Source organism: Chironomus tepperi, unplaced genomic scaffold, assembly GCF_022539635.2.
Source record: "Chironomus tepperi strain 1889 unplaced genomic scaffold, CSIRO-AGI_Ctep_v1 contig_137, whole genome shotgun sequence".
In the NCBI taxonomy this organism is placed as follows: Eukaryota; Metazoa; Arthropoda; class Insecta; order Diptera; family Chironomidae; genus Chironomus; species Chironomus tepperi.
In genome coordinates, this window is record NW_027226259.1 from 403,685 (window position 1) to 424,264 (window position 20,580).

The 20,580-nt window shown below is 31.0% G+C and overlaps 2 protein-coding genes across 3 annotated transcripts; both read left to right on the plus strand.

The window, feature by feature from the left end:
- Nucleotides 1–1,253: 1,253 nt before the first annotated feature.
- On the plus strand, nucleotides 1,254–5,932 carry LOC139087840 (uncharacterized). 2 transcript variants are annotated; one of them, XM_070636770.1, is made up of 6 exons: nucleotides 1,254–1,374; nucleotides 2,877–3,120; nucleotides 3,176–3,303; nucleotides 4,011–4,277; nucleotides 4,344–5,141; nucleotides 5,202–5,932. In XM_070636770.1, exons 1-6 carry the CDS (start codon nucleotides 1,314–1,316, stop codon nucleotides 5,849–5,851), a joined length of 2,148 nt encoding a protein of 715 aa, XP_070492871.1. In that variant the 5' UTR covers nucleotides 1,254–1,313; the 3' UTR covers nucleotides 5,852–5,932. The 2 variants fall into 2 exon arrangements, with proteins under 2 accessions (XP_070492871.1, XP_070492870.1); XM_070636769.1 differs by having other exon boundaries at nucleotides 4,344–5,932.
- A 2,255-nt stretch (nucleotides 5,933–8,187) lies between these two features.
- LOC139087874 (uncharacterized) lies at nucleotides 8,188–14,262 on the plus strand. Its single transcript, XM_070636826.1, has 6 exons — nucleotides 8,188–8,824; nucleotides 10,041–10,224; nucleotides 12,550–12,692; nucleotides 12,961–13,249; nucleotides 13,481–13,595; nucleotides 14,004–14,262. The coding sequence occupies exons 1-6, from the start codon at nucleotides 8,794–8,796 to the stop codon at nucleotides 14,124–14,126; spliced, it is 885 nt and encodes a 294-aa protein (XP_070492927.1). The 5' UTR covers nucleotides 8,188–8,793; the 3' UTR covers nucleotides 14,127–14,262.
- Nucleotides 14,263–20,580: the final 6,318 nt, after the last annotated feature.

Consider the following 20,580-nt stretch of genomic DNA (forward strand, 5'->3'; position numbering starts at 1 on the left):
AAGACATAAATGAAGATTATAATTAAACAAAAGTCTTCTTTTCACTTTAATGTGCGCATAATTTAGATAATGAAAAACCTTAATATAAACATGTGAAGACATTTATGCGAGCTAATGGCTTGAATTTATTACAATTTTTTCGTTGTGATAATTTGTTAAATTTTTTAATGACATCTTCTGTTGCTTGAATACCGTAAAAAATTCTTTATTCTTCTTTTTTCTTACTTACATTCTTGTTTACCACATTTGGAATCATAATTTATCTTGAAAGTACAAAAAACTTTCCATCTCATGCTAATGTGGATGAAGAAATATTTTCGATTCTCCTCCTTAAAGTGCATTCTCGTGCATACCATGGTTTTATTAAGGAAATTCTATCTAAAAGAAGTTATTCGTTCACTTTGACTCAGATTCTTAACGAATATTTGAACTTTGAATCATTTTGGATGATGCCGAAAGTTTGCATCAATTTTCGCATCTCTTAGTTTTCTGCGGTTTTTAAAGTGCAATGAAAGTTTTAGTTAGTGAAAAAAATAATAGTTCGAGACAAAAAACAGCGTTTAAGCAGCATTTAAATCGTGACTACATCCTCACTTTTCAATATGAATTCGTCGGGATGGAAAAATAATGCTTCTGAAATAGAAAAACTTTTCTTTTCGCTTTTCCTTGCACAAAAAGAGAATTATGAAGCTCGTGCCAGAAAGAACCAACAAAAAAGCAATTTTTCGCTGATAATTCATAAAATGATGAATCGATGGTGTTTTTAAAAAAGCATATTAATAGAAACATAGAAGTCAGAAACCAGAAAAGCTATTCAATGAAGCGATCTTGTTAAATGCCACAAAACACTTCGGTCGGGGTCCTTCATCTGACTCAATTTAATCTCAATAATACGTGAAATAAAATCCATTGAATGGAAGCCGTCAAGCGATTATTGTGCCATTAAACAATCGAATTCGCGTGCCACATAGCACTTTGATTAATTATGTTTAATTGAACGATTCATTGAACCTGAAAATCGTCGATACATGAATGAAAACGAAAGTGACATCACAATAAGCATTTATACTGCACATTCGTACACATTTTGTGTGTGTATTTGTGTATGCGTCGCCCGAAAAAAACTGGATTTTCAAACGATCAACAATAAATATTTTTTTGCCGACCTTCAAACAAGTTCGAACTCATTTTTCGGTTATGTTAATCACAAATGTTGCTGTTGCTGCTAATGTTCATCACTATGATCACTTCTGTTTTGTCTGTTGAGGTGTTCAGTAGCAGAAAAAGCAGAGACAGAGAAATATCATTATAAAATGTGGAAGGTTTCAGTATTTATCACATTGTGTTGTGTATTTATTGGTACTGCACATGCAGGTAAGCAATGCATAAGCACAAATGTGTTCTACTTCCTGTTGTGAAACTGTGTTGGAAAATTGAAGCATATTGTGTGGGAAATTTAAGATTTTGTGGAATTTAATGTGATTCTGAAGTTTATGGATGTTCTGGATGTGATTAAAAAGCTTCCTTTAAAGCTTTTTCATGGAAATATTTAAAATTTAGACAAGTTTGATGATCCAGTGAGAATATTTGAAAAATCCAGTGAATTTTTTGGAAAGATCCAGTAAAAATTGTCAAATCACCAAAAACAACTTTTGACACCTGATTTATCGTCAAAATCATTAACAAGGCAAACGATTAAACATGTTTATACGTGCTACACTAAATGTGCGAGTTTGACATGACGAATGTTCAACATAAAGCTATCTTTAAGACATGATTATTGCAAAAAGTTAGGTTGAGTCAGCGAAATTGAGTGGTAAAAAGGCATTGAAGTTCAACAATAGAATGTATCATGTTTTTGTAATAATTAAGTCACATTAGGTAGCACAGTGGGCGAGAAATGGCTTTTGAATTGCGAAAATGAGGAAATTTACTGGGCAGTTCCTAAACAAATCTAATAAACACGTAGATACATATCAATAAACAATTAAGATTGTTATAGATCTAGTTAATAATGCATAAAACTCAATACAAATGACTAAGCTGCATGAATCACACTTGACTCTGTATCCATTTCTCACTTAAATATCCATAAATATTATTCAACCTTGATCATAAATTTCTTACTTCTTTTACACATGTTTGTTTACTTCTTATACTCTAAATCGATGCATAATATAGGTCAAGAATACACCTCCCACGCGGTTACTATTGCTTTTGCAAAAGAAGCAATTCTATGATCCAAAAGTTATTTTTGTGTCCAACGTCTTACATAATCGGAAATTATTTTAATGATCTATAGAAATGTAAATCTACGAATTAATTACACGCATGTGTCAGACTTGATTTTATTATCAATGTTCAAGTTCATAGCAAGCTTTGCGGCAGTTGGTGTTGTCACTTTGACTAAATTGATGACTTGTTGTGGGTTGAAACTGTTTTGAGGATCAGAACTAGGTTTTTGGTTAAATTTTAGAGAATATTCCAAATTTAGAGATAGAATAGAGGCAGTTGGCATTGAAAATTCTTAAGAATGTCATCTGATTCACAAATGTCTTTTAAAAATGGAATTTCCAGAAAGCTTCCCACTAAATTCGCTTTAGTCATTATCATTTAAATCGTTTCTAACTAATTACTATAAAATATGAATCAATGCTTAAGAATTCACAACTGCGGTATTGAAAGCAAAACCGGTAATCATGTATATATCTCAAAAAAGTAATGTCAAATCCATTGACTTGATTAATAAAATGTTAGATGGTTCAAAAGCTAATCATTGTTGCAAATTTATGCGCGATGCTAACAAAAATAGTATGAAGACATTCCATGATGGTGACGATTTGATTGAAACTAGTTTCTTTGTTTTTTGTTTGCAGCATCAATCGATTGTAACATTGATGAGTGTAGGAAACCGATGAAAATTTATGAAGAGCTTGGATGTAAGCCGATTTATGGATCTAAATCATGCTGTCCAAAGAGATTCGAATGTCCTGACGACATGAAGGTTGTAAAGGATGAGAACAAGTGTACATTTGAGGGCAATGACTATAAAATTGGTGAAGTTTTGCCACGCAATTTGACCACCGAATCGAAATGTGTCGAAGAATGTATATGCTCAAGGTTAGTTACTTCAATTCATTCAATAATTACTTAATTAATCTCAAAAATCTTACAGATATGAAGAGGAACCAGCCAAGTTTTTATGTACAAATAGTGATTGTGGCATTTCCAGTTTTAAAGTGCCGGGTTGTATAAACATTTATGGCGATTTGAATGAATGTTGCTCAACATCAATTGTTTGCGGTATGTCAAGCTCATTATAAGATGATTTCTTCTTATTATTTCATTATACTCCAAAATATCACGTTTTTGTGAATGACTGAATTATTTCTTTCACTTTTCAAGAGCGCAATTGAACGCGATATTCTCTTCATATTGACCAACTTTAATTGCTCATGGAAATATTTAATATGATGGAATTCCACTCATTTTGAGTGTCATATTCGGTCATTACAAATCAATTAATTTTTTTCACACAATTTAAAGACAGGGTTGTTGCTTAGGCTGAGTGTTTTGAACATGAAGGTGCTTTAGCTGTGCTTTAGATGTAATTACTTGAGCAAGGCTTGCTTTTGCAGGAAATTTCGTCAAATTTTATTTTTGTTTACAAACATTTCAAATTGGAAAATTTTATTTTTCATGGAATTCTCAATTAAAACAAGCTTTTGTTTTGTCAAAATGTTGATCAAAGCAGGCTAGATATCTTTAAGATTGATAATTAGCAGATCCAGTACTGCTTTGAACAATTAAAATGACCAAAGTAAATCTAAATTTAAATGTTTTGGACTCAATGTCAACAGATAATCTCATAACTACCTCAATCGACAACTCTGTCTAATCCTGTGATAATCTTACAATAATGCGTCATAATCATGCATCTACAGCTAATATTTTGCACAACTGCTCAATAATATTATGATTCTTCTTTTTATTTCATTATTTTCTGACAGACGATGAAGAGAAGGAAAAACTAGCAACATGCTGGGATAGCGATGTGGAATATCATGAAGGAGAAAAATTCATATCAAAATCAAATCCCTGTTATGAGTGTCTTTGTCATAAGGATTTCGATAATACAACAATTATTGAGAAGAATTCACACTGCCATAAGTTGAATTGTGAAATTGAATTGAAATATAAGTCATTTATACAACGTGGATGCTTGCCAATTTTCGAGAATGACAAATGCTGTCCTGTAGATTGGAAATGTTTTGATTGTGAGTATATCAATTATTTTTAGACAACTCTTTAATTATCATGGTGTATCTATGAAATTATCGCAGCTACAAAGAAGAACAAGAAAGTCGTCAAAAGATCACCTTATTATGACGATGAAGATTCAAGTGAGGAACACAATTCGTCAGAAAACTCAAAAGAACATGATGATGATGATGATGATGATGATGAAGAAGAAACCGATGAAACTAAAATCTCGCATGCAGCCGATTCTGCAAAAGTAACACCTCTTGAAGTAACTCAATTCCTTCCACCATTTGAAGATGAAAAAGAACCAACTTTAGTCAAGTCAGATGAAAGTGTCAAGGAAATAACTCCACAAAGTTCGACAACTGAGAAAGCTGTCCAAGACGAAGAAGAAGAAAAACAAACTGAAACTACTCAAAAACCTTCAGAAGAGACAACATTAAGTTCCAGTTCTGATGAAATTGCAACTCTTCCTGTAACCGAAGCATCAGCAGTTTCTGAATCAATTACAGAAGCAGTAACTGAATCAACAACAATCAAAGTTGAAAACACTGAGGCTGTGACAGAAGCTGAATCTACGACATTGTCTACTGAATCAACGACGGTAACCACAGAAAAGGCAACAAAGGATGAGAGCAGCGAGGAAAGTGATGAAGATAATTCTGATGAAGCCAAGGATGAAGCAACCAGTGATCTGAAAAAAGCTGATGATGAGGCTGGTGAACTAAGCACTTCAGAATCAAGCTCAACAGAAGTTGACAGTGACATCACAACACAAGCAGCTACAACCTCAACAGAGGCAGTGACTGAAAGTTCAACACAATCTACTTCAAGCTCGACAGAAGCAGTAACTGAAAGCGCAACAGAATCTACTTCAAGTTCCACAGAAGCAGTAACTGAAAGCGCAGAATCTATTTCATCTATTTCAAGCTCGACAGAAATTGTGTCTGAAAGCTCACCAGAATCTATCCCTGAAATCTCAGAAGAAGAACAAACTACAGCTGCAGCAGTTGAGAATGATTCTTCAAAATCATTGGATCAATTAGATGAAGCAGTTACAGAAGTTCCAGAAGTTACAACCAGTTCATTACCAGAAGAACCAAAAACCTCAACAGAAGCAATCAAAGTATCAGAAGAAGCTAAAACAACAGAAGCAACAGTTAAAATTGCAGAGGAACAAGAGCTTACTCCACCAGTTCCAACACAAATCGATATGATATTGACAACACTCAAGGAATTAAAGGACTATGTTTCAAAATTAAGTATGCTTCAAACCACAAGGACATCAGAAACTGAACCACCAGCATCATTTGTAAACTTTACAGTTTCACGATCATTGCCAATAACAGAAAATAATGAAGAGACTTCTGGTGAAGCTGGAATTGATGTGAGGTCAATCCGCAAACGATCAGTAGAACAAAAATCAGTCTACATAAAGTTCTCAAATAAAGAAAAAGGATGTACAGTTGGTACACAACTCTACAGAATTGGTGAAGAGATTAAAACAGACGATAAATGCATAGCATGCTTCTGTAATTACTCACCAATTGGACACTGTTTAAGAAATGAAAAGTGCAAGACCACATAAAGTAGTTTGTAGAGTAAGAATCATACATGTAAGTTAAAGATCCATAAAAATAGTAAATAAAAGAATTTTTTGTACACAAAATTTGGCTTCCTAATGGAATTATAATTTCACAATGATGTTTATTCTTCAGAGTTCAAAGAAAGACTGAATTTTTGTAAGAAAAGGGGGTTTCAACTATGTACAATAAATATTATTCAAATCTCGAATGACCGTTATGACAGTTTTAATCAAATTTCAGAAAATTTAGAGCGAATTTACAATTTTCCAGTCTGAATGTTGATATACAGCTTTGAAACCATTAAAAATTCATAATTCTAGCGAATATGAACTGTAAAAAAGTTTAATTGCTTTAATTCCAATTTGTTATTTGCTTCCAAAATATTATATTTGAAAACTTTTTAGTAATATTTTGGATATATCACAATGAATGAATTAACCAATACATGTTTCATATGAAAGAAAAAAGGAATGAAAACATGAAAAGTTTATTGAGTGAGAGATAAAGTCAGCACGGCAGGGAAAACTGTTGCGCATTTTTGTAACAACAATTTGGCAGGAATTAATAAATTTTCAATGTTCGAAAAACATTTTCAGTTCCTCTAAAATGAGATGAAGTGAAAATGTTAATTTAATTAAATGAAAACCAAACTATCTATTTAATAGTCAACCACTAAAACTGAATGCCAAACAGCACTTATCTCTAACAAAAATGAGATAAAAGTTGAAATGGATGTGAAAATTACAATTTTGGCAACTAGCACCAACAAAAAAGAAATTTCCTTAGTACTACACATTTTATATCAGACCATTGTTGTTCCTTTAATTTGGAGCTTGAATGTTAGACACAATTCACACATATTGTTAGTTTTAAATTTTATATCACCCCCGGAATTTCCTCATTTTTGAACTTTTCTCGTCCAAAAAAATATCAACACATTTGATCATAAAATTCATATGAAAACCGACTATAGCATAAATTTTTCAACCTTAATGAACCTCACCCTTGAAACTAAAGGAGCTGGGGTTGGAAAAAATAATTGAAAACTTTTAAATAACTTTTTGTCATGTTTATGTTTGTTGCTGTTTTTTACGAGCATCAAAGTGAATGTTAGAGTTCAGTCATTGAAATCGAAGTTTCTATTGATGTGCCAGGAAATGAGTTGCTTGTTATATTTTACCGGAAGCTTTCTCACACATTTAAATTTAAGTTTGGTGTAACTGGAATCACAAATCATTCGAATTAAATTTATATCCAATATTGAGCTTCTGATTCAGAGCCTACATGTCAAGGTCTTACATTTTGCATGATCAATTAATGTCATAAGCCACTTCCTCAACTAGAAATGATCTCTTAATTAATATTGTGACTCATGCATGTATAAAATAGGGCAATGCATGCAGATTAAATGAGAAATTCAATTAAATGAAAAAATTTCTCTCGATTCAATAAAATTCTTCTCAAACATTCATTCAGTTTCATTTGACCTTCCTATAGAGAGATCAAATAATAATTTCCGTCTTTATGCAGATTGTGTAAAATTGTAAATCTGCTAGAACTTGATGAATTTTAAAGCGCATTGTTGGGTATTTTGAACTTTATTTGTGGTCTGAGATTCATTAAGTATTTTTATCAGCAATTGAATCTAATTTAAAGCATCTAAGTGATCAAACACAAAATTTCAAAAATTAACGGATTTTAGAATTTCAAAAATCTTTCGCATCAATTTTCGCTTCAACAAATTCAAATTAAAAATTTCCGTTGCAGCTTTTTTATCCAAATAAAAATAAAAAGCAATTGAAATAATCCAATTATGAATAAAAATTGATCCAGCCAGAAGCAGCAATTGATCCAGCCAGCTTAACCTCTAGAGCAAGTGGCTACAATAAACATGAATATGTTGCATTCGAAAATAAAATGTGTGAATTGCTCTATTTTGAATATTCTGCAAATTTTTCCATAATATAAATGTCGATAATTCCAAATATTTAGTTTTACGGTTGTTGCCTGACAATAGCATGCAGCATAAAAGCTTTTTTTGTACTCATATTTATCTCTCGCAAGCTGAATTTAAACTCTCTAAAATGTTTTTTAACACAAAAATGCATTTTCAAATAGGAAGAAGTTCATCCTGTGCTGTAAAAAATTCTCTCTCTCGCAAGTCTCGGTTCCGATTTTCTCTCTCAAAACAGAAAAAAGGAATTTTTTCATTCAAAGCTTTTGGCTGTTTTGAAAATATATATGGAACATTTTCAGTTATTCAGTTCTGCTTGTGAAATGTACAAATGGGGGGAAAAATAGCAGCAGCATGAAAATTCTTGTGCTGTTCCATTCAGTTGTTCATCAACACTCGACATTGTTGGATGCATAAAAAAAAGTCCGTTAAAAAATAAAAAATACAAGTTACATATCATATTTGTCATTCCATCATATCACGTGTGTGTGCATATTGCTGTGAATTCTGTTGTTTTTTTAAAGGACACGCTGAAAAAAAAATAAGTTTAAAGCCTCGGTCAATTTGATTTATTGCAATTTTCGGGTCATTTTTGGACATTTTTCTCTTCATTGGTTATTATTGTGTTATGCTGCTTGTACAAATAGTAAAATGCCGAGCAATGAAAATTGTTTTATTTTTTAAAATATAAAAAAAAACGAAATTTTAAGTCATAAATCACATAAAAAAATCCATTTGGCAGAAACGGAAGGAACAATAAACTGAAATTCAAGATTGAAAATACAATTCGTGTGTAGCAATAATAAAACAAATAATAATTTAATGAATTAATTGCTTATGAGATAGTAAAAGTTATTATTGTTTATGCTGCTCCTTCTCTGATGTGTATGTGGTTCATGTGAAGAAAAAACCGAGCACGAAAAAAATACGAAAATTAAAAGTTTTCTTTTAAAAAAATTAATTGAAAGTTAAGAAGTGCTGGTGGGAATTATGAGAGAGATCAAGCAGGTTTTAGTAGCAGGTAGCGTTACATTAAAGGAATTAAATAAACTTTCAGCTCATTTGAACTTTTTGACTTTTTTTTGTTTAACTTTAATTGAAATTTGCAATTTTTACAAAGTCTCCTTTGTTTCAAAGTGATGGAAGTTGATCAAATTCTATTCAACTTTGTGTTCTAGCATTTATAAGCAATTAGTCAGTAGATTTATAGTTGATTTATAGTCATTATTGCTAACAACTATGTGGTCCAGAGTTAGTCAATTTAATAAAATCCCTTAATGGCTATTAATGAGATTATTATTAAATTTGCTGGACATCCTTTGTCTACCTTTAAGTCAGACCAGAATTTATGTAGATATTGATACGATACTACATAATCTATGAATAATAATTCAATAAAAAAATAAATAAATTGAAGATCAATTGAAAATTTTCTTGTTCCTGATCGAAATATTTGTGTTATTTAAAATAGGTGAGGGACGTTGGATATTGATTGGCTTGATGTATTTTATTAATGATTCCGGACGACTATATTTAAATTTATAAAAAAACTTTAAAATTTCAATAAGTTTACTCAGAAATCGAAATTTCAGATGAAGTCAAGCGTATCTTAGTCGACTTAGTCCATTTTTGTTTCTTTGTACAAGATTATTTCGGAAATAGTCAGTTGTAAACCTTACCATACCTAGCCTAATTGTTGGGCTGCTACTCTTCAGATGAGGCATTTTAGAATGACTTTTACTCTATCCTTTAACTTAATGACTAATCTTGGCACAAAGCTGGGTCGCCAGCAGTATATTCAGGGAATACTACGAGTAGGAATACAATTGACATTTTGTCAGTTCCGAAGTCAGAATTCGATTTCCCCAATCCCTCATTTTCTAAATAATCTCAAAATCAACAAAAAATCTTAAAAATTCTGTTGAACAATCATAAAATTCACTATATTTTTGGCAACATTCCGAATAGCACCAATCATCAAAATCCCATCAACCAGATATAAAATATTTTAGTCTACTCAGAACTCCTAATATAATAGTCAGTTCAAGATCAATTCCAGAAAAACGATCAATGAAACTCACTCTACGATAATAATTCCAGTTAATACAAAAAAGCCTTTTAATACCATACAATAACAAATAAACAAAATTGGCCTGATTCAGATGAGCCGACAGTTTATCTCATTTTTCCTCGAGTGCAAAAAAAAGTGTTGAAAATGAAAATTTTTTTCTCTCTAGTCTATTTTTTCTGCAATTACATCTACGCAAATGAAAACCACCATCACCATCAACAACAACAGCATGCCGGTGTTCCATGTGGCCAAGAGGAATTACAACAATGTGCGAGACAAATAAAGGCTGTTGAAGCTACAAGAGAATTCAATTTCGTTTATAATAAGGAACAATTAGATCGAATATGTCCGTAAGTGAAATCTTGTGTAAATTTCATGAATTTTGCTAGTAATTGAATAATGGATTTGAATATTATTTTGCGTATGATTGGAACTGACAGATCAAATTTGTAGTTGATGTGGTATGAAGAGATGTTATGATAAAATCAATATATTCTTCAAAACTATCAAAATTCTAAAGATTTTAAAGAATCATTCATAAAAATGTCTGAATTCAAGACAAAACTACATATGGAACTAAGTAAAAGCCTACTTTTCTATGGACATCAATTTTATGAATTCAAATTGTCTAATTTTAAACATATTCTAATATTTTAATAGATTACATTCAATAGAATTAGAAAATTGGAATCAAATGCATCTGACTGATGCAATGATAATTCCAAAACAATCCACAGATTGACGCTCCATCCATTAATACTAATAAATTGAAACATTGCATCTCAACTTTCTATTATGATCAATAAGTTGATTTGAGGAAGAATAGCTTCTCGGAATCTAATGAAAAATATTTTTCAATTTCTCAAAATTACTTCCATATACGCTTCCTACCGTTCAATTCTTTCCTCATTCTACAGTAATATGTCTCAAGCAATAAAAGAATTTTTCTACTTTTTTATGAAAACTCAGATTTCCTTCTTGCAATATCGGAATATTTTCGCAACCAAAGAAGTTCAAGAACTGAATGAGTGAGTGCAAATCTGTAGGAAATGACATATGAATGGATTGTTGAGGCGCTTTTGGCTTAGAATTTGAATATTCTGGCTTAGAAATTCTACTTTTTGATGGAAATTTATGATTAAGGCTTTGTAGAGCTTGAGAACTTCAATTACTGTTTTATTGAGCTATTCTTTGAAGTAATATTAATATTGTGATCAACGTAGTTTAATTAAAACGACTTCCTAATGGATTTATAAATAATTGACATGTTTATTCTTCAAAGTTCAAAAGCAGACTGAACATTTGTATGAAAAGGGGTTTTCAAGTATGTGTAATAAATACAATTCAAATCCAAAATGAACGTTAAATCTAACTGTTATTATTTTTAAATTCCAAGGAAATGTTTACTAAGCAAGATTCTTTAGAATTACAGTCATAACATTCATAAGATCTTCAAAGCAACTCTTAACAAGAATCAGTTGAATATTAACTACAATTTCTAAGAAACTTACTATTCAATCCTTGCAGTCAAAGTGAAATTAAAAGATCCAGTTTACTATATAATCGCTCTAAAAAAATTTTCTATAAGGAAAACTAGGCGAAAAACTTTTCAAATTTAATTTTTCCGTCGATGTTTTTCCTTCACTCCTCGTTCATTTGAAAAACTGAGAGAGCATTTTAAATAAAATTTGTGTAGAAAAAAGCAAGAAAGTTGTTCCTTTAAAAACTGAATATTTTTTCAATCTTAAAAGTCTGCAGACGAAAATTTTTCCAAAATGAAAATGTTTTCATTTTTAAACGCGAGCGGCAATTTTTGAATGCCAATGAAAGCGAAAATATCTTTTCGCTAAATTAATTTAAATAATTAGCACATATTTTCATTTAATTTTAATATCAAATAATTAGTTTATTATCAAAATTGTGGCATGAAAGCACTTATATTAGCGGCATTGCTTTTATCGCTGCTATTTCCACATTTTATTGACATTTTTTGTCATTAAATCTGTTAATTTGGAATTTTTTCGTGGTTTTGAAATTGCCGAGTAGCAAGAATAGAGTATAAGTTGCAGAAAAACGCAGAAAATCTAATTTTCCGTTAAAATTAATTTTTGAAAATTTCAAACTTTTTGCTTCAAAAGATACAAAAGAAAATTGAATCAAAAATTTTTTCACATCAAAGCGATAGTTTTTTGACTTTATAAGCAGTTCATAAACGATTTATTGAGCTTATTAAACGGTAATGTAACATAATAGACCTAAACGGTAGTGGACAATTAAAGTTTATTCGCAGAAAGGTGTTAAAATGTGATAAATTTACGTAAAATTACAAATATTACTCCAATAATACTCTGAAGCTCAATAACATGTAAATGCTGTAGCTTAAAATTGTTTCAGACACTTAAAGTCATAAAATTCATCACATCTTCTTAAAATTTCAATTTCAAAAAAATTCACACTCAAATCAACATTAGATCAAAAATACAGCCATAATGCCTAAAACACATTCGATTCTTCCACATAAATGATAAACGGAATTTCCATTCACAAATTAATTAATTTATTGACTGACATTGTTCAGGCTAATTAAAATTTTTTATTGCTACAATTTTTCAAAACCACAACAACCTGCGATCCGAATTTAATTTTTGTTTTTTTCCTTCATTGCATTTTTACAGAGACCTACATATGGGATTGGAGTGCATTCGAAGCTATTCGCGTCGATGTATGAGTCAGCATGAACGAGACCACATTAATAAAATCTACTATGGCACAAATGAAATGATTAAAGATTTGTGTATGGAAGGACAATATCAGGAAGGCACGTACGTAAATTTATTTTAGGAGGAAGAGATTTATTTGCTTAAAGTGCTTTAATTTATACTTTTTTTTCACACTGAATTGCTTGTTTACCTTGAAAAGAATGTGACACAGTTTTTTTGTTGTGTGAATTATTTAATTAATTTAAATTATTTTCATTTCTCCTTTTTCTCTTGAATACATACACATATAACATAACCCCAAATTCACATCCATCGCATTCACACGAAAATCACATATTTGACCCTCAAATGATTCCCACGAAACAGATTTTTTACGATACTCACCATGTATGCAAAAGGTTAGGAATGAATATGATCATTGTAAAACTGATTATCAGGAAAGCATGCAAGCCCTCTACAGACAAAAGGATGAGGAGGCACGGTCTACGACCACAACAACGACAACGACACAATCACCGGGATTTATGCAAATTACATTAATGAAAAGGCAACAACTGAATTCTGTTTATGTGTCACTTGAAACAACAACAGCAATGCCCGTCAAAAATTCATCTGATGTTGCGGATCAGGAGGATAAATTAAAAATTGTTTGCTGGTGAGTTGGCATTTTTTATGACACATGGAAAGTTTATCTTGCACGTGAAAAGTGTGGCGATGATGGACTTTAGCGCACTTTAATCGAGATTGTGTGAAGCATGAATCTTTTCTAGATATATGTGCTTAACATAGAGGAAAGATTCATGCGATAGATGTGACATTAAACAATCTCTTTTATGTGCATTCTTTCCACTTAAATCTACTCTCCTTTTTCTTCTATTCTGTCTAGTGCCTTTCAAAAATACATTGATTGTAGTGCTTATGCAATAGAGAAGGCCTGCGGAAATGAAACTGCTGAATTCACCAGAAATTTTCTTAGCAAAATGCTTTCGGCATTAATGCGAGTGAGTATTAGAAAGTTTGTTCTTAAAACTTGGTAGACGAACTCCTCTCGTGGGGATTTTTAGGTCATGAAAATGAAAATTCATCAATTTTTGTTTTTAAAAACTGAGTTGCTTAAATTAATTAACCTTTTATTAATTTCAATATCAGCAAATTATATTCACGTGAATTAAAGTAATTGAAAATAAATTAAAAGCTGATAAAATTTCATTAACTCTTATCGGTGATTTTTGTTAATTATTTTGTAAATAAAACACCAGAAATTGATGTTTTCATTAAATTTCTTCAAAAAACGGTGAAAATTTAAAAATTTGAAACAAAGTTGAAGCAAAAAAAAAGATGCAAAAAATATTTAAATCTAAAATATCCGTTAATACTTTAAATTTCTTTTTTCTCTTTCTAAACTCTAGCTACATTGTCAGGAGCAATACAAATGTGAGAAATACTCATCATCAGGCGAAATGAAATCATATCATGTTAATCTTATGGCAATTAGCATAATTACACCATTAATCCTCTTAAAAATTTATTAATTCGTTGAATGTTGTATTCTTTTTTGGATGGAGGCATCGAGGATGGAAAAAAAATTAAGTTTATGTTATAAGAATGCTAAAAGGACATTTTTCGATTATTATTGACCCATGTATGACAACAAATTGTTATCATTTTGTATGATTGTCGAGATATAGTATAATGATAATATTAATAATAATACAATATTAATAAAAATGACATAATTTGTAAATAAAGTGATGCGATAAAAATGAAATAATCACGTGTCTGTAATTTAACAATCCACACTTCTATTCCAGTTGAGAGAAACACAATACAAAGAAGTAAGTATGATGATAAAAATTGAAGTGGATCTATTAGATCTAATAAAATGATATTGCGTGAGAAAAATAGTGATATGAAGGCTTAAATTACATCAAATTATTGGATGTGAGAATGAGCATAAAGGAAGGAAAAAAACTATAAAATCTCCTTTCATTCGATAGATTCATTGATCATGACGATGAGTTCTAATTCAGCGAATGTATCTATTCTGTAACAACGTGACATGAAAATAGAAAGTGTCGATTATTGACAATGTACAGCTATAAACTTCAATGTGGATAAGGAAGCGAATTGTTCTAGTTTAGGGATTCCTTACCGACTTGCTGTCAGGAATTTTGAGATGGAAAGTCGAGTCGTTGCCCTACATAGCACTTTATGGTACATTTAGGCTATTTACATCCTAATATACACAACTGCATTCTAGAATCAAATTGCCAAGGTCATCAGAATCTCTATAGCATGTCAAAAACAAAGGAACGTCCCAATCCCATCACTTTTACTATCATTTTGTCCAAATATGTATTTTCTCCCCTTTCCACTGTTGAAAATGTCGTAAATTTTGTTTGCATTGGACGTTCACGCTTACATTCTATTCTATTTCTGACACAGTCCATTAGCTTTAGCATCATAAAACATTCCTTAAATATGTGGATTCCGTATTCTGCCTTCAATGTTTGGATATGGAAAAAGATACAAGCTACAAAAATTTAATTTTGATTTAATGGACTTAATTATTGACTGAGCATCTATAAAACTTTTCTTCTTTGCTCCTTTAAATAGACATTATGTGCTCATCTTATACTAATTTAGTGTATAGTCAAGAAATGTGTGGTAAAGCAGTATAATATCCATAGAGATGTCTCAAAAATAGCAACAATACCAATTTTGAGAAAGTAACCACAATTCTTGATTAAATTTATAGCGATTGCTTGTGGTCAGCAGAGATGAGATTTTTCTCATTTTCCTCCTCATGTATTCGTTCCTCTCCGTTCTCATTCAAGCATTTTTCCCTTCTTTTATACATTTTTTGCACCTTTAATTCATTTTCATTGTTTTCAGGTTATCATTAATTTCTTCCACCTTCCATTCTTCCCTCTCACCTCACCATATCGCCATGCTTTGCTATTCTCAGCATCTAGTGGTGTCTAAACAACAAATGCTTTGAGGAATATTTACCACATGGAAATTATTAGTCAGTACCATTGTTGCTATTATTGTAAGTAGCATAGAGATTTTTTTGTTCCTTAAAATTCGAGAATGTGAGGAGATTGAAGATCCTTTTGGCTGACTGGATGTATGAAACCATGCAAATTCGATGCCAGGCTACTTGGATTTTCAGAGAATATGCAATTGAGAAGCATCAGTCTCAAGATCTAGACGACTATCCATCCAAGGCAATTAAACGACAAGTCTGCGAGCCACACAAAAAAATAGACACAAATGCGCCTACTCCATCCACCAATCGTATCCTTTCGAATCTCTTTCCACGAGCCAATGAGAACAAATTCTTTCTTTTAACTCACTTGATTCATAAAAACGCGCGGAGATGGAGAAAACAATAGGAATTCACGTGTTGAAATGAATTCCCTTTTCATTTTCAATTGTTTTTCTTACCTTTTATGTTGCCACTGATTTTTTATTTCCATTCTCATCCTCCTTTTGCCATTTTTTTCTGTTTTTATTATTATTAAGGATGTTTCTCATATTTAGAACATAGCAATGAGTAGCATCAACAAATGAACAAATGAATGATAATAGGAAATTAATAATTTTCAGATTTATTCATTTTTCTTTCTCAATGCTTGCTTGGAATGGGAAATAAGAATGAAATTGAAAACAATAAGGAATGCACTGAATGGGATATTTTTTTTTGACAGCATGCTTGCTAGTCATTCTGGGAACAAGTATCAATTTCTTCAGGTGTATATCCTTTAAGTACTTTCAATAATTTAGAAAAATTTCTCACAGTGTACAATGTCCATTTGCACTTCCTTTTATTCTATACCTATTTTCCTTTTCTTGGTCATTTCCATTCATGAGAGTATGCTCCGCGTGTAAAGCATTAATAATTCGCTAAAGCAATTTTTCTTAATTCTCATTCCTCCTGCAGAATGCCTTGTTTTACTGTTAATGAGTATTTTGAGAAGGGTCATTTGGCTTCTCTATTATCAGATTGGAGGAAATTTCCTAATTTTCTTGAGAAAAAAATATAAAAAGTGTTATTGCAAAGTCTACCTTCGGTTCTATTTCCGATTTTTGGAATTCATGAGAATTCTCTGTGATCCTTTTGTATGTATCTGAATTGTCAAGTGTTGTGTTCAGTTTGGACTACATTTTGAGATTCGATTGTAATTAGATGACAATAGTGTTGACTAGCCTGAACAGCACATTATGTTTACCTTGAAAAAGGAACAGAAACAGTCGTAACAATGCCGTCAGGGCACATTAATTGCTTATCAACTTCCACGTGGAACAAGGATGTTATTTTTAAATCTCAGCATTTTTCGACAGTAGTATGTCATGGAGTATAATTTGAGTAGAATTGATCTAAAATGTTCTATAATCATTAAGGAATCACCAAAATTGTCCAACCTAGACCAAAATGCGCATCTATAAGCCCATCAAGATTCCCAACCAGCCCTTCTTTTCACTAATTTTGTGCTGTAATTGAAAAAAAAAGAACTATTTTGGAATCGATTTTTCCCTTTTGACTCATTAAAAAGACATTAAATGAAATTATTATTAATTTTTTTCACTTGCCCTTCCATACTGCTGTAGATGGAAAATCGCACAGTAAGCCATAATAAAAGGAAAAAAACAGAAAAGAAAATCTCTAAGGAACGGATTGAGTGGATAAGGTGCAATAATAATCATTATGCACGAATCATTATTATACCAACAATATTGTACCGGATATCCGCTATCGGATTCAGCTAACAGGGCTGAATGTGTAGCCATGAAGTGCGGTATGTGAAATTAGCTTTCAAATCTAAATTCATATGGTATGGATGTATGTAGCCGGAATAAATAATTGTAAGTAATTTTTCTGATGTTGTGGATGTTGCTGCACGAAAAAAAAGGTTATTAAAAATTTATGCTCCATGACCAATGGAAATGATCTTCTTTCTGTATCTATATGCTTTTCATTTTAATTATCAAAGGCATGAAAAATGAGATCAACTGGGTTTAAGTAAGAAAGCTGTACAGTACAAATTGAATGGTTTTTGTGTCAATTTAGTAAAGAATTTCACAGAATGGGTCAAAAACCACAAAATTTGTATCCATACAAACTTGATACTATTGTTGTTCACATCTCATTCTGTTGTATATGGACACTCATGTCATCAACATCCCTTCAAAATATGCTAAATATGCTGTTAGATTCAAATGATAATTTTTTGTTTTTTTCGAAAAAAATTATTTACACACATCCGGAGATGAAACAAGCATAACTCAAGTCGGTACTGTTGTAATTACAAAAAAAAGGGTTCATTTGGTTTGCTCTTCCACCTAAGCATGAAATGGAACTAGATTTTTCTAAATTAGTCATTTATGATTTTTTTTCTCTCATTCCCTCGTTTGTTGTGGACGAATGAATGACCAGAGCTTCATTTTACACATAAATAAGTAATTAAAACATTCTATTGTATATGATAGTATATCCACAATGGAAAATATTTATATCAAAAGAGACATTTGGAGATGAATTTTAATATTTTTTAAGGCAAAAGTAAATTTTTGTCATTTTTAATATTAGAAGAGTATTTTTTGTGGATATGCTGTATTATCAATGCATCAAAAGATGCATTTTCGCTTCTTACAAGCATACCTTTAGACACTATTGTTTAGATATCAGTCGCAATCCTTTTACAATGGAAATAAACATCAAGAAAATTCTTTTGTGCTTTTAAAATAGAAAAATGCCAGGAAAAGAGGAATGGGCAGTAAGTCTGATTAAAAAATGCACAACAAATGAATGCTGTAAGTCTTAAAAATCACATGCGGTTACTTTATTTATTCACATTTGCAAAATTAATGAACTTCTTTGCTTCTTTGTTATTTATGCTTACTTTTTGGATATTTTATAGACTTTACTGTAGTAAGGAATGAATTAGTGTGTATCTACATCATTCTATGATTAAAATCCGTGCCATACATGACAATATTCAAGATCCCGTCCACTAATGATAGTTCCTGCTCACTTTAACGATGGCTAAAGGCTGCATTCTTAAATTTTCTATTGCTAAAGATATCCAGCTAAGCTTTTGTGTACTACAAAACCCCATGACTCAAAGGATTCTCATTTATTTCATCTCAAAATGATTCTTTTCGTTTCTGCCTTCTTCCTCGACCAGGAATTCTAAATATTTATAACCTTAAGTTCATTTTATTTATTTATTTATGTTGGTCAACATGAAATTAATTTAGATTTTCCTGACTTCTTTAAATAAAAATAAAAAGTATTGCAGGATTGTCGTTAAACCGCACTATTTTGCATTTCTTTTCTTTCCTTTTATGCTTTTAAATTGTATATACTTTATATAAACACAATATAAAGAAATGTCCGTAAACATTTGAAAAAGAGACGATGAGAACGGAGGGAGGAATGAAGCATATCGGATGTCTGTAATTTCGACAAAATAGAGTTCCGGTCAGAAGCCACAATTGTCATGCCATGAGCAAAATAAATGGGCAACAGATGGTTTTATTTATTTTTCAATACTTTTTCTCGACTTTTTTTCAGCAATTTTTTATTTTTCATTCACCAAAATAAAGTTTTTTTTTTATTCCTTTTTAGAGTAACATTTCAAATGAGACTAGTTAGATTTGTGTATTGCATTTCATCAATTAAATTTAAATTGAATTGAAAACCTCCCAATGTAAACCTGATGTGTAATAAACAAACTGTGATGTCCTGTTTTTTTTTTTAACATCGAGTATTGAATCTTTAATGGACTTTTATGTTATTTTTCTTTTGAATAACATTTATTTAGTCACTAGTGTGGAGATTATAACATTTTGACTGATGGACGTCGACATGAAAGTTGTTCTGCCATTTGACACTGTCTTTTATAACTGTCATTTGAAATTTGAATTTTTTAGACTTTTCAGAAATTTCAAATTTTTTTCGACTGTTAGATATTTCTTAACATCCAAATAAGAAGCTAAGCATGCAACTTAATCTAGATACTTATTTCTATACCTAACAACGCATTCTTCTAAACAGTTGATTCCACTCACCGAACGAACAGTTTTAATTTTAAAAATGCATCAAATCTATTGTGTTGTCAAGCTTTCCCTTTCAGCATCTCACATATACGAGCATATACATATGTTATTCATGCTTTCAACTCAACCCAAGCATTGTGTGTCCAGCTGCACTAATAAAATGGATGAAAATGGCTTTTATAAAAATTAAAAAAAAAAAAAATAGGAGAATAGAAAATAATAAAATGAAGAGACGGTGAACGGGTGGAAGTTACTTTTAAGAGATGAAGTCCTTTTCATCACAAGTCTGATGAATTAGGAAAATTAATGTACTATGTGAATGCATTCTTTCGATTGCTTTTGTGGTGACTTTTATTTTCGGAATGTAAAGTCTTCATTTCTATAGTTTGAGTAGCTTGCGGTCAGATCCCTTAGTAAGTAGCACATGATTGTTGAGTTTGCCATCAATTTTGAAATTATATTCAAATTAAGTCTCACAAATTCATAGCACAATTTTATTGCCTTCCAATTTCTATAAAAAAATCATCATCATCACCCTCTGCACTGCATTTGAACATCTAAAAGTAGTAATTTTCATCCCCAAAAAAACTTTTCTCCGTCTATATTATTTCATATTAGTTCAGATCACACACTGACAACATGCAAAATTTGATGTTTGATTATATTTTATATATTTTTAATTTAAATATTTTCATTTGAATATTTTCAATCCAAATTCTACACGAGCATGTGAATTTTGTGCAAATAATAAAAAAAAACTCGCTACACATAAAAAGGAGAATGCAATAAATGCTAAATATAGTGTATGTTGAGAACATCGCGGAAAATAAAAATATAATATTAAAAAAAAAAACTGCAAAGGAAAGCATTTCAGCTATGATGCACATGTTGTCTCATGGAAAAATTTCGCGCTAAAATTGT